Genomic DNA, 14,146 nt, shown 5'->3' on the forward strand with positions numbered 1-14,146 from the left:
CTCTAATCTGGGATTACAAACACTCCTAGGGATGAATCGTAGGTAGCTGGATGGCATCACTAGAGGGCAGAGGTGAGGCTGACTGAGTTGCCCTAAATGTGCATTTCCTTAACTTAACATGTTTGGATTGCTTTTAAAGTTTAACCTTGACTCTGAATTTTCTGAGTTTATAACACTTAGTTTGGGATAATTACAAAATCCATGTAACGTGTTTACCCTAAACTGCCAGCATGCGCTTTCAACCTTATCTCCACCTCAATGTAATTTCGATTTGGGAACACTGATGTAACTGGAGATGTTTCCATTCTCCATACAAATGGTGATTCCTTTTTTGAATCCCCCAGTCTCTCAGGCATCTCTTGTGGCAGTGAGGTCCCTGGGTTGTGTGGGGGATTTGATTAATAATTTACATTTACTTTGCACCTTCATCCCAAAGCATTTCACAAACTATGAAGAGGAATCAATCTCTCAGCACAAAGCTATGTTATGTAGCAGGGATTGAGGAAGAATCCTGGGAGGGGAGGGGGCGCGATGACAGAGACTGGAGCTAGGCAACCTGGAATCTGAGCAGGACCTTGTGGAAACACCCCAGTGCTTGCAAATTATTTGAATGATCCCAAGAGGCCCAGAAATTAGCCATGAGGGAGAGGAAGCATCATTTTCCTGGTTCAGAGGCAGGGGTAGGGAGGTGCTGGCAGCACAGCACCCCCGAGCTATACACTGACCACTTGTTCAGTCCTGAGCACCTGCTTAACCATGTTGACCACTTCCAGCTGCACATGGGGCTTTCCCATTCATGTGTTCTCTCTGCAATCCTCTGCACCAGGAAGAGACAATATCCTCAGCCAGAGCTAGACTGTGAAAAGTAAGATCTGCCAGCAACTAGGTGAAAGCCCATCTCCACAGAACTTGATGTCTGGCAAGTGTTCTCAGCCCCAGGGCAGGGCCCAGGGTGCAGAGCTATGCCAGCAGGATGAGCTGGATGCAAAGCAGACAGGATGCACAGCTGATGGGAAGCTCCTCATGGACAATACTTACTTGTAGCATTACAAAAGCAGCTCACAGTGAGATTCCACTGCTCTTTCTCCCCCCCAGACAGGACAGTCCTTCCAAACAGCCTCATCAGATATCATCCAAGTGGCTGCCTCGGCCTCCCACATCAGAGTGACAAAACCACAGCTCAGAGTTGGCCCTGGGGAACATCTTATGGAAGCCAATTGAGTTACAGCCAGGATAAATTTGGACCACAGGCCCTAAACACAACAAGCTTAGGACCCCTCATGATGGCAGTGTCCCTCCCCTGCCCATGCTGTGAGCGCCATGGTAAAGCCAGTCCTCTGCAGAGCAACAGCAGGCAGGTGTCAGCTGCAGCTAGTAACCAAGCAGACCAACCTAGAGGCTTAATTCTTCCAGAGCTTATAGCCACTGCCTTAAAATCAGGGCTTTTCCTCTCCCCCGCTGGGTGAGGTGAGGTGGGGTACAGTGCAAGGATGTGGTATGATGCCATAGTCATCCTGCCTCACAGACACTAACTCTCTGGTCAAAGAGGACAGCATGGGACTCTCTTCCCCCTTCCTCCATACCAGAGCTCAACACTGCTCCTTAAAGGTGACCACCAAGGAGTAAAAATCAGGTCATGCCCTTTCCTCCTCCTCTCCAAGCAAGGCCACGGGGGCTCTTCAGAAAGTTCTTATCCTGCTTGCTTTCTCCCTGTTAGAAATCAGATCTTGTCCACCCTGTTTTTTCCTGGAAAACCCTCTGGACAACTGGAGAGCTAGTAGGTTCATGACCCCACAGGCAACGAGGACAAGCATGATTGTGAAAGGAAGGGATTTCTATTGTTCAAAACACTGAGATTTTTGCTTTGGTTCACATCTCAAATTCCTGACAAAAAGAGTTGGAAGAAAAGGTCTCTAGTTAAAGACTCAATTCCTCTCCACTACAGAGTGAGAAAGCACTTCCTCCAGCTCTCTGGCTCCTCCATTGAGACCTCCAGCAAAAAACAAGATGTGCTCTTCCTGAGATTTCTAAGGTACATAACAAACACTTCTTTAAACAAATGTCTGGCCTGTTCACCTCAAAGCAGCCAAAGGGGAACCCTCCATTTCTGCCTTGGAGGCTGAGGCAGTGCAGCTCTCCATCTCCCTCTAGTGGTCGGATTACATGGTATGGTTTATAAACCTCCTTTTGCTCAGGTAGCAGATACTCAAGGGTTCATTCCCTGCAGATAACCCAACCAGCAGACTCGCTATACACCTCATCTTTAAATTATCCTGGTGCATAGCAGAGGAGTTACACAAGCTGCCACACCCCTTGGACCCACATGTGCTGCTGTTGGTGCACACCAAGACCATAAACCATAAAACCTTAAACCATAAAATAATCAGACTCTTCTGGTACCAGCCCCTGACTCAGGCTGTGACATTCTGGCTTCCCTCTACTCATGGAGCTCCAAGACACGCACCGGTATAACCATACTGAGCCTTGAGCTCCTTTGTTTCACAAGCAATGTGGGGGCCTGCAGCTGAGTGTGCTGGCTTCGCCATGTCGTTTGCTCATGGCCCAGATTGGGAACTGTGCCAAGTACGTCTGAATTCACATTGCACGTGGCGTGTTCCAACAATTACTAAATTAGTTTGACAATTTCATATCAGCCCCAGCCACAGGAACAAGCCCATATGAATGATGCTGTGTGAGGCCACCTGTCAGCAGCAGCTCCTGCAGCATGGCACAGCAAGTCAATGCTGCATTGGCTAAAACACCAAAAGCTTCATTTAAACTCCTAGCCCCTTGCAAATACTGTTAAAGCACAAGACAGCCTCCACTCAGCCCCATGCTCCCCAAAAGAGGGCAGGCCTTGCCTGTATCCTTGATGGCCCAGAGCGGCTGCTTGGCAGGATCACCCTCTGCCATGCCAACGTCACTGTCGGGCAGCTGAATAGTGATTGTGAAAGGAGAAAACATGCATCAACCTACTGGAGGGCTTGGTGCAGACAGGCTCCAGCCCATGCTCCCAGGTTGCTGCCATTATAACCCACTTGCCTCAGAGGCACAGTCTTTATTGAGCAGTGGAATAACACAACTTGTGCAAGTCACAGCTAGGCAACACCACAACCTGGCACCCCTAACCACACACAAACTTGGTGCAACTCCAACGCTGGTTAACTTTTAATTCCGCAATAAAACTTTCAAAGGGAAAACAAAGAGAGTGGAGGAGACTGGGAGTTTAGATGAGTAAGATTAGGACTTGCCAGGCAAGAAGACTAGGACAGGGATGAGAAGAGCAAGCAAGTCTGGGACTTTGTAGGCAAGGAGAAAGGGATGAGAACTCAGGTGTGTGGAAGAAACAAGACAGGGACAGGGCAGAAAAGTCTGCACCTCCTAGAGAACACTCCCATCCAAAGGCTGGAATGGAACCCAAGACTCCGGAGTCTCAACATTCCACTGTCAGCAAATGTCTGTGAAACCCTCTGGCAAAGTGTGTTTTATCCCACTCCAGTGCTGGTCCACATAGCAGTAGCAGGTTGCCGTGCTCTATCTGTTATTCCCTTAGCTCAAGTGACAGAGAGCTGTGTGATGGATCTAAAGGTCCCAACCCTGCTGATGACCCATGGGGTGCCAATATGATACCATGTGAGGGAATTTCTGTTTTTTCAGTTTGCTTTTTTAAAAACCCAGGAAATTACATACAGAAAACTACATTGAAAGAACATTATTAAGATTGCAAAGTCAATCACACAAATGTCAGGAAATGCCAGTATTAAGGTGGCCTGTGCACCTTTCATTCAGCCCCCTTGGGCATATGTATTATGATACTGTCTTCAATTACATGATCACATTCTATTTTTTCCCACGGTATCCTGATCCCATTCAATGCACAAGCTGGACCTTGTCTGGGGATTAATCAGGGCTGGGTAGAGAAGAAGGCTATTATCTACGGAACCCCTGCCTCAATTGTTGCAGAAGCTGGAAGGTCTGTACAGCATGGGCAGGTGATTGCAGGAAGGGAAAGGATGGTCTCATGGTTAAGAGAGTTAAATGCTGCCCTGGAGAACTGGATTCTATCCCTGCCTCTGCCACAGAGTTCCTGTGGGATGGTAGTCGATTCATTTAACCCAACTCTATCCAGGGGGTCACTAATTGTGTGATTTTCATTTTCTGGGTGCCTGACTTGGTGCTGTAAGTGCTGAGTAAAGGTAGTCAGAACAATCATCTCGGTGAAATATGCTATTTGGTCAAAGTTGAAACATTTGGCAGAGACACATCAGTTTCCAAAAAAATATTCATTGGGAAGGTTCCTGGACTTCTGGTGAGGCACGAAAGACAAATTCTATAGCTGGGTGAGGATGGTATTGGTCTGGGATGTGGGAGACCCATATTAAAGTCCCAGTGGATTTGGAGTTGCCTGAGATGGCCTGCTGCTCTGAATCAGACGGCACAGGGACTTGAACATGGCTTTCCCATGGTCCTGACAAGCATGAAGACATTTCTTGCAAAAATGTTCAAAAGGTTTTGTTTTTGTTCCACTGAGGAACAAAAACAAATGTTAAAACCTTGAAAGTTCCCATGAAACGTAATTGTCCTCCCAGTAGGTCTAGCGCTGAGCACTCACAGCTGCAACAGAAGTCAATGGGAGCTGTGCTCTGAATGTATAAACTGCTATAGACCAGGGATCGGCAACCTTTGGCCCGCGGCCCGCGAGGGAAAGCCCCGGCGGGCCAGGCCGGTTTGTTACCTGCTGCGTCCGCAGGTTCAGCTGATCGCAGCTCCCACTGGCCGCAGTTCACTGTTCCAGGCCAATGGGGGTTGCGGAAAGCGGCGCAGGACGAGGGATGTGCTGGCCGCCCTTCCCGCAGCCCCCATTGGCCTGAGACGGCGAACCGCAGCCAGTGGGAGCTGCGATCGGCCGAACCTGCGGACACAGCAGGTAAACAAACCATTCCGGCCCGCCAGTGGCTTTCCCTGACGGGCCGCATGCCAAAGGTTGCCGATCCCTGCTATAGACTGTTATGAAGGCATGACAAATTAGGCACCCAAAATCAATGGAAACTTTGGACTTAAATCTCGCTGTGCCTCAGTTTCCCATCTGTAAAACAGGGATAATACCTCCGAACCTCACAGGGTTATTCTGAAACACTCAGGTACTACAGTGAAGAGAGCCACAAAAAAAGCCCATGTGAAAATACATAATTCTACCTTCAGAACAAGGTTTGAATAGAGTGCAGTACATGATGCCTGGGGCTGCCCACTGAAGAATGAGAAGAAACCAAAATATATAACAGCTGCTCATTCAGTGAGTATTGTCAATCCTGTGCAATGAATGAGGCAGGGTTCCTGTGGAAAAAATAGTATGTGATCATGTAATTATCAACTATTATTACAGCTGGTTGAAATGCAGAATTTCCATTTCAGGGAAAATAACATTTCAAAATTTTGTTTTTGTTCCAAATCACTGTGAAAACCAGTATTTTCAAATTTTCCTGCAAAATAAATCCCCAATCATTTCAAAATGTATTTTTCTGGCATTTTTTAAATTACTATTATCTTTGTATTATTCCATGACATGCCAATAGCAGTAGATAATATGACCTCATACCATGTCAAGTTATGTCACAATGACATCATATTCTATGCTACTACTACTGGCATGTCATGGAATAACATAAAAACAACAGTAATGTAAAACTAAAAACAATATAAAATAAATTTCAAAATGAAAATTTCAGTTTAAAATGAAATTTCAATTTTTTTCTAAAACAAAAAATTTCAGCTTATTTAAAACAGCATTTGCGGACAGAAACCCATTTTGACAAAAGTTTTCTGACCAGCTGTAATCCTAAGGCAGCCATCTCCCAAAGGAGCTCCGTGCTGGATGGAGTCATACCTGACTAACCGCATCACAGCTCCCTTCATTCTCCCTTCAGTTACAATTGGACTCTCATCTTCACTTCCTGTCCCAGGTCCCAGCAGCCTTACATTGCTGAGCCATGTGAAACAGATACCATTTCCCACCCAGAGATGGATACACTGCCGTTACCAGAGAGGAGTCTCCTGTATATTCTGTCACTGTACAGGTCTCTGCGCTCCTTCACAATATAAGAAGCTATGAAGCAATTGCTCCAGTAGAGTTACACCAGGGATGAATTTGTCTCATTAGGTTTTAGCTCCAGAAATAAAAGCATCTTTACTAATGTACAAGCAGCTACCTCTGAATCCCAGCTTGTCCCGCTCCTTGCATTGTGAGGCCTGCAGGTCCCAGCCCCAGCACTGCGCCACTGGGACCTGTGCCTCTGGACTCCTTCAGCAGTAAGTGCTCAGACCTCAGGCTGAGCGCAGTCAGATACTCAAGGAAGCCCTGTGTTCAGACAGCAGCATGGAAGTGACACCAGAAGGGAATGGCAGATGGGACTTGCTGCCACAAAAATGGACCAGCATATCCTGCAAACTCAGCATGAGGAGATGGAGAACTCCAGTGACTGGGAGTCTGGAGACAGGCAGGCATCACCAGTCATTACCAAAGGGCACCCTGGGGAGTTGAAAAAAGAATGAGGAGTTCATGGAGGATAGGTTCATCAATGGCTATTGGCCAACATGGTCAGGGATGCAACCCCATGCTCTGGGTGTCCCCTAGCCTCTGACTGCCAGAAGCTGGGAGTGGACGACGGGGGATGGATCACTAGATGATTGCCTGGTTCTGTTCATTCCCTCTGAAGCATCCGGCACTGGCCACTGTTGGAAGACAGGACACTAGGTTAGATGGACCATTAGTTTGACCCAGTATGGCTGTTCTTAGGTTCTTATGAGTTACCCCTAGAGGTTCCAGCCAAGATCAAGGCCTCATCGCAGGGAGTCTGGACAAGGCAGCTCTCACAGACAGAAGGGCTGGTCTCACCGTATAGGAGCTGCTAGGAGGACACAGCTGTGCATCCTTTACCCAGCTCTACGCACAGGGGAACATGAAGTGCTTGTGTCTTTATCACTACAATGTGTTTGGCAGGACAGAGGCGGGGGCTGAAGAGAGCAGTGAGCAAACTGAGGAGAGAAAAGCTGATGCCCATGTTCTGGGGCAGACCCAGTGCCCTCAAAGAGGATCTGTGAATGGAGACCTCATCCATCTGTCAGTGGTATTTCAACGGTGCCCATCACCTTGGTATTTAGCTAAGCACCACAGATAAGAGACCCTAGCAATGCAGAGACTCTAGCAATGTTTAGGGGTTACCAATGGTATCATGTGTTAGTTAACAACTCTAACAGGACCTGGCCAGACAAGGTATCAAGGCTGGGATGGACCATGAGGCTGGATTATGGGATTTGTTGCAATCAGCCAGCACTCAGCAGAGGGAAATTTCAACAATAGGGTCTAGCCCATGTCCCTGGGGTCTGTTGCAATGTTCCCTCTAATTTTTTCCATCCACATGCGGAATAAATTTTATGTGCACCGAGGTATGTGCCTATGTGCGCCACCAGTAGAAACAAAAAACCTAGGTATAATATATATTTTTTAAAAGTTAACATAGGAATAATTATTCCAGCCAGGACTGGCTGCTGGGGAAAGCCGTGTGCTGTCTCTTTAAGACACTCACTGAAAGCTCTCCTGCTCTGTCCTGAGCCCTGTTGTCTCCCCTCCCCCGCTCTGCAGAGATGGGGTACATGGACAGGGGGTGGGGGAGAGAGAGAGACTGTGTGAACTAGCTGCTGGGGAAATCTCTGATACAGCACTGTCTCTTTAAGAAAGGCACTCAGCCATTCACACCTCAGAAGCTCCAAGTCCTCCTGAGCCAGGCTGTCCCCTCTGCCCTGCTCTGCAGAGATGGGATACAGGGGTGGGGGAAGGGGGACACCCTGACATCAGCACCCTCCTCCCTTCCCCCCTCTCCTGCTCTGCACAACCAGCAGGAGGGTCCCGACTCCTGGGAGCAGCTGCACTACGGAGCAAGGTGATGGGAGGAGGGGCACCTGAACACATGCTGCCGGCTGTGCCTGCTCTCCTAATCAGCTGGGTGGCACTTGAATCTCTCCTGCGAGGCCGCCCAAGTGCGCAGTTTACAGGGAACACAGGTCTATTGTAATAATTGGACTACAAATTTACCCTAACTGTGAGCTCAACTGTGAAAAATATTGTCATGAATTGTCACAATAATCAGTTATATAAAACTGTTTAAGAAAAGATGTGAGGAGACAGACAGACTGAATTAATTTAAACAGAAAGGGTCTACTGACACCATTCAAGGACTGTGTTAAGATTATGACTGGTAAACAAGAGTACCAGAGGACTGGAAATCAATGGACCAAAAATTAGGAAATTACAAAATTTGGAAATTAGGCCTAATTGGTGGGAAAAAATAATGAGAAGATGAATTATTCCACCCGTCACCTTTTTGGGGCCCTTAAAAAGAGACTTTTGTGCTCCCTTCCATTATGCGGGTGCAGACCAGTGACCACTGCTTGCTAAAAATCTCCAGACTTAGGCGCATCATGTACATATGCGTACGCACATGTGGAATACACATCAGGACCATCACTTGAAGAACCACCCTGAGACACCTGTTGTGTCCCCTTCATGGTTCTCACTGCATAAAGGCATACATCATAATACCCTTATATCTGCTTGTCCTAGACAAGTTACCCACTGTAGAGCACCCACCAGATCCATCAGTTGGCACCACCCAGGGGGCTAGGCAATTCACAGCTTTGGCATCTCCATTTCTGAGACATGGAGTGAAACCCTCAGATTAAAGCAGAAGCGAAGAAACCTCTCCCCTTCCCATCCCTCTCCTTCTGATGGACAAGTAATGCTGCTTAGAGCTCTGAAAATTCAGATGTGCTTGAGCGCAGGCTCCTAATATAAGGGACAAGTCTAGTTATTTCCATATCTATAGGATAAGGAAATTTGCAGGCTCTGTGGAATAACTCAATTTGCTTTATTTCTGCAGTTCTCACATTATTCAATAAGTCAGGGCTTGGCAAAAAGAAAGCCACGGGTAGAGGGAGCCACTCGATGCCCTAGGGAGAGCAGAGCACAGACTTCCATGTGCCCTTCCCATGAAGAAACCATGAGGGGAGGGAGGGAAAACAAGCTGCTGGAGCCTTAAACCCAGCAAATAAATCTGTTCCCCACCCCCAAAGCAGTAACATGCATAAATCAGATTCTAAACCCTCACCCCACCCCCACCCCACCAGGACAAGGGCCTCCAGGTTGGGCGTCCCACAAATCACATGGAAAGGTGACAGATTTCAAAGGTTACTCACAGCAGCTGACAAATCCTCATTTCTCGTGCATTAACAGGGAAGGAAGGAGACGCAAACACAGCACTAACAAATGATCCACGGATATCAGACCACTTAGTAATATAAATAGTGAGAACAGGTCTGTGTGCAAGGCCTGGCATTTCTAGCCCCCAACCACAACAGGCAAAATGCACCAAGATGACAAAACCTGACTCCTCAAGGAGAAAGGAATCCTATACCAAGAGATCCAGATGACTGAGGAAGACTTTGGAATGCTAAGTCAGGCCTTGCAGTCAACAACTGATAATGTTAACAGCACACCAGGCTTTTCAAATGCACTGGCCAGCAAAGTAATTTGAGATGGGATTTCCGAAGGAAGCAAGCAGTTAGCGAATCCATCTCCAAAGGGAGAGAGCGGCATCTCCTCACCTCAGAGCCTGCAACACATCTGAGCTCAACGTTCTGCCTAACATGTCTCTTTCATGGGCACATGCACGCACACCCTGAGACGACAAAGGGGAAAACAGATATGGATGGGGGACACGTGCAGAAGTGAATGCAGCCCCTGAGCCACACACAGGGCCTGTTAAAACTCTGTGAGTGCCACATCCTCTCCAGAGTCCACATAGAGAAGGCTGCCAGGAGCAATGGCCCTGAGGCTCTACTGGGATGCCACACTGACAGGCGTCTCTATTGGGAGGAGTCTGGTCCACTTGAAAGTGGAAGCTCAGTCGGCTTGAAGGTGTTCCAGCTCAGGGATCCAGCCCCAGGGAGGGGAGGAGAGGAGAGGAGTGCCGCTGCCCTTTCATCCAGGACTCCCAGCCCCAAAGGCTACACAGGGACCTTCTCTGCAGCCTCACTACCTAGCCCGGGTTTCTTCCAGCCCTGTAGAAATCCCTAAGGCATTTCTGGCTAACAGCTGGACCAGCTGACAGTGTCATGAGACTGGCTGTTCCACACACAGACAGCCCCTTGTATGGCAGAGAGCTGATTGTCTCCCACCCAAGCCATGCTCACCCAGAGCCACACCTGGCCCTGGCCCTGGCCTGGCAGACTCTTGGCATTTACTTACTGGCAGAAATGGCTTCTGTTCATGAATTATTTGTGCAGATGAGGATGGAGGAGCTGGAGCCAGCCTGGGCAGCAGGGAAAGCTCCTCAGAAGGAGAAGGCCCACCAGCCTAGCACTCCAGGCCAGGCAAGGTATGCCCAGAGAGTGCAGCGCATCCCCCCTGCTTGGCACCACTGAGGCTGCCTCACACTAACAGGCTCTCTGGTTCTCTCTGGCTCTCTGACTAACAGAGCCAAGTGCTGAAGTCTGTAATACTTTGGCCTGATTTCGGTTGTTGGGTTCATGTATGGGTGCTGCTGGGGTTGGTGGCCCATGCTATACAAAGGTCAGACTAGATCAGGGATTCTCAAACTTCATTGCACCCTGACCCATTTCAGACAACAAAAATTACTACACGACCCCAGGAGGAGGGACCAAAGCCTGAGCCTGTCCGAGCCCCGCCACCCTGGGTGGGGGACCAAAGCCAGAGGCCCACTGCCCCGGGCAGGGGGGCCAAAGCCAAAGCTCAAGGGCTTCAGCCCCAGGCATGGGGCTGTAACCTGTGCTCCACAACCCAAGGCTGAAGCCCTCGGGTTTCAGCTTTGGCCTCGAGCGGTGGGGCTCGGGCTTCAGCTTTGGACCCAGGCCCCAGCAAGTCTAATGGCAGCCCTAGCGACCTCATTAAAACAGGGTCCCGACCCACTTTGGGGTCCCAACCCACAGTTTGAGAACAGCTGGACTAGATGATCTGGTGCTCTCTTCTGGCCTTAAACTCTGGCTGCTGACCACACTATGCCATCCATCATCATTCTCTGGACTGCTCCTTCCTAGCTAAGGCACAGACGCACTGGGGGGGGGGGGGGGGGGAGAGAAAGAGGTGCTTTCCAACACTAGGGTGTTACACCAGCCTCACCCACAGGAACGGGAGCTGTAAGAGATTCACATCATTCTGGAGGAAGCCCGACTGGCTCCCCCACTCCCTCTGGAAGCACCAGCTCCTGCAACACTTTTGTTTGTCCTGGTCTGCACTACACCCCTACCCCACACAGAAGCGAAGCTGCCTGCTGCTCTCCATTCTATCTCCATGCACACTCGGGAGCAGTGTCTGGAGGCAGGAAAGCAGGTAGGGCTGTAGGAAGGGTACCCTGCTGCTGTGATTTTCCAGGAGAGACAGTAGAAACGTCTCCCTTCTCTGGTACAACAGCAGAGCAGCCCACTCCAAAGCAGAGAGAGCACAGGTCCAGGAGTGGCAATGGGCAGCTCTTGAATGAGAAGATTCTGAGGCAAGTTGCTGTGGAATTACACCAGGAAAAGTAAGGTCAGAACCTGTCCCAATGTCTCTTTGCCTTTGCTCGGGTGGTTCAGGACCCATCACTACAGGAATCCCATCTGATGCCACTGTTTCAAGGGAACACCCGCCAGCAATCTGCAAGCTAACCAAACCTGGGAAAAGGCTGCCAACGAGGAAGCATTTTTACCAGGCTCCCTTCCCTTGGTACACATTAAATCTTGCTGGCAGCATGCACTCTGCTGGGAAAGGGCTGAGTGGGCTTTGCTGACTCCATGGGGTGGGTGGTTCACTATCCAAACCAGATACAGTGCACTCCATTTATAAAAATCACTGATATAAGAATCAACCACATACCGTGATCAAAGCCACTAGAACAAAATTATTCCTATACTAACTAAAATACTCCGCTTGTAAGAATCAAATCATCCAGAGCAGATGTGATTCTTACAAAAGGAGTGCACGGTAAAAGGGGGATGGCAGTGGCTACCTGGAGAGAGAGAGGATCTAGCGTGTGGGCTGAGCAGTCCTGAGAGAAGAGCACTAGAAGCAGTGAAGGTGGCTTGAGCTGAGCTTTGTTATTCATTTCTTTGTCGTTAAGGCCAGACCCCAGAAAGGGGTTAGCTGCTGCCCTATGGGCTTTGCTTCTGAGTAGGCTGAAAGAGGCTCCCACTCCCTTTAAGAGATTTATCCCATTGTTAGATGCTCACTTTAATGGTTTCCCATTAAAAGCAGCATGGACACAAATCCATGAAGGGCAGACTGGCTTGTTTTACACCCTACAAACACCTTTCACCCCAGAGGCAGAGTCTCCGTATATTGAACAGGTTCTATCCCTTTATCACAGAGTCCAGGGGCAGCTTCTCCCTGTGCAAATAGCAGAGACCATGACCAGCAGCTCATAAATCTCCTCCAGTAGCAGATTTATTCATTCAATTTGTATCGTAGTACCAGATGCAGCAGGTCAGAGTCAAGGGTCAGAGGCTTGGTGGCCAGGATTATTTCTGAACTGGGCAGGGTTCCTGAGCTGGGACTGCAGGCCTCCCCTCCCCCTGCCCCAACCCCTCTCCGCTTCCAGCTTTATCTGGGACAGTTATTTATTAGCACTTATTGTAACAACTTTACTGTTTTTTCTAAATCACAGTGGTTGTGGAGCCAGACAAGTTGGAATGGTAGGAGCTTCGCTACCCAGGCTAACACAAACAATTAAGTGTGTCTTGTTTATTAAATGGAAAATAAATCCCACTCTCTGCCCTTGCCCCAAGCAGAGATATATATGCCCCAAGCCCCAGTTACATTTCAAAGCACAGGTCCGTGGCCCTGACAAGAGGGGCTGAAAGCTGGAAATGCACACACACCTCTTGGCTACACAACAAACACAGGCTGTAGGTGGGCTTGCTGCAGCCATCACTCTCACACATGACGAGGCATTGAAGCCTCACAGACTGATTTAGGTGAAGGAGAGGGGGTCACAAACCTGCTTTTCTTTCTTCTGTATTTTCATTATCATCAACTTGAGGATGAATGTTACTTCTGCAAAACACAACACAAACACTCACAGTAAAGATCAGTGTAGCATCAGTGCTGGAAGCCTTTCAGCGTAATGCCCCCTGACTGATTGCATGAACCCTAGTGAAACGGGTAGGACAAACCTCAGCCATGCTGGAATATTATTAGCAGGGATGGGGAATAGTATTTACGGTCTACATCTCCTGATAAACAGGCATCCACCAACTTGTCACAGACATAATAGTCACTGTTTACCAGACCTTGACAAAACACAGAGCTTTAGGCCTTGCCCACACACACACACATTGTACAGTCAAACCTACGTGAGTTAAATGGTGCAAACAATTCTACGGGTTTGATGCTGGTTACAGCACTTCAGTTTGTGCCTGTAAATTTACCGAAGCAAGCTAAGCAGACATGAATGTCCACATACACACTGGCAACTGTTTAACTAAATCAGCTTAAAATCACACCTCCAGTGAAAGCAGGGCAGTGCTGTGTGTCAAGCAAGCCTTTTGCTCAGATGCTCAAAGCCAGCAGAGAGAAGGCAAGTTAACACAGACACCTTCTCAGTTACCGTAGAGACCAGAGCACTACCCACAGAGTGAACCACAGACAGGTGTCATCCACACCAACTTCACTGGAAAGGAAGAACAATTAAAAACCCTGCCAAACGGGGAAAACAAAAGGGAAAGAATCAGAGAGGGCAAGCATGAGTTATAAACCAAGGAGAAACCTCTTCCCCCCCATTGTTTCGACAGCCCTTCAGCTCCTTCCTTCTGGTGTGTGTGTTCGTAACCACGCTTTGGAAACCTGGGCTTGAAATTGTTTCCTTATTGAACAGTGCTTGCCTGTTCCTCCCCTCATGTACACACACACACGTTTGTCACTGAAGGGCAGCCCATCAGCAATGGGCTGCCACGATCATGGGCGCTGGACTCCAGATGTTGAGTTAGGAGCAGTGAAGCATTTATTTTGGAAAAAAATATTCAAACCCCGAACCTTCAGCATTGCAGCACAGACTGTGACCCACGCTAGCTGGTGGTAACAGAATTGAGGGGAATGGGGACC

General features: G+C 48.6%; 1 protein-coding gene across 1 annotated transcript in view; it reads right to left on the reverse strand.

Annotated features, from left to right (window-relative positions):
• The window catches only part of CHD6 (chromodomain helicase DNA binding protein 6), a 195,416-nt gene that overhangs the window by 108,992 nt on the left and 72,278 nt on the right, over positions 1-14,146 (reverse strand). The window contains exon 3 of the mRNA XM_065414628.1: positions 13,044-13,099. Within this exon, the coding sequence (XP_065270700.1) occupies positions 13,044-13,076 (33 nt within the window). The 5' untranslated portion in view covers positions 13,077-13,099. The remainder of the gene's footprint in view (positions 1-13,043; positions 13,100-14,146) is intronic.

The sequence above is a fragment of the Emys orbicularis genome, chromosome 12 (genome assembly GCF_028017835.1).
Source record: "Emys orbicularis isolate rEmyOrb1 chromosome 12, rEmyOrb1.hap1, whole genome shotgun sequence".
NCBI classification, from domain to species: Eukaryota; Metazoa; Chordata; order Testudines; family Emydidae; genus Emys; species Emys orbicularis.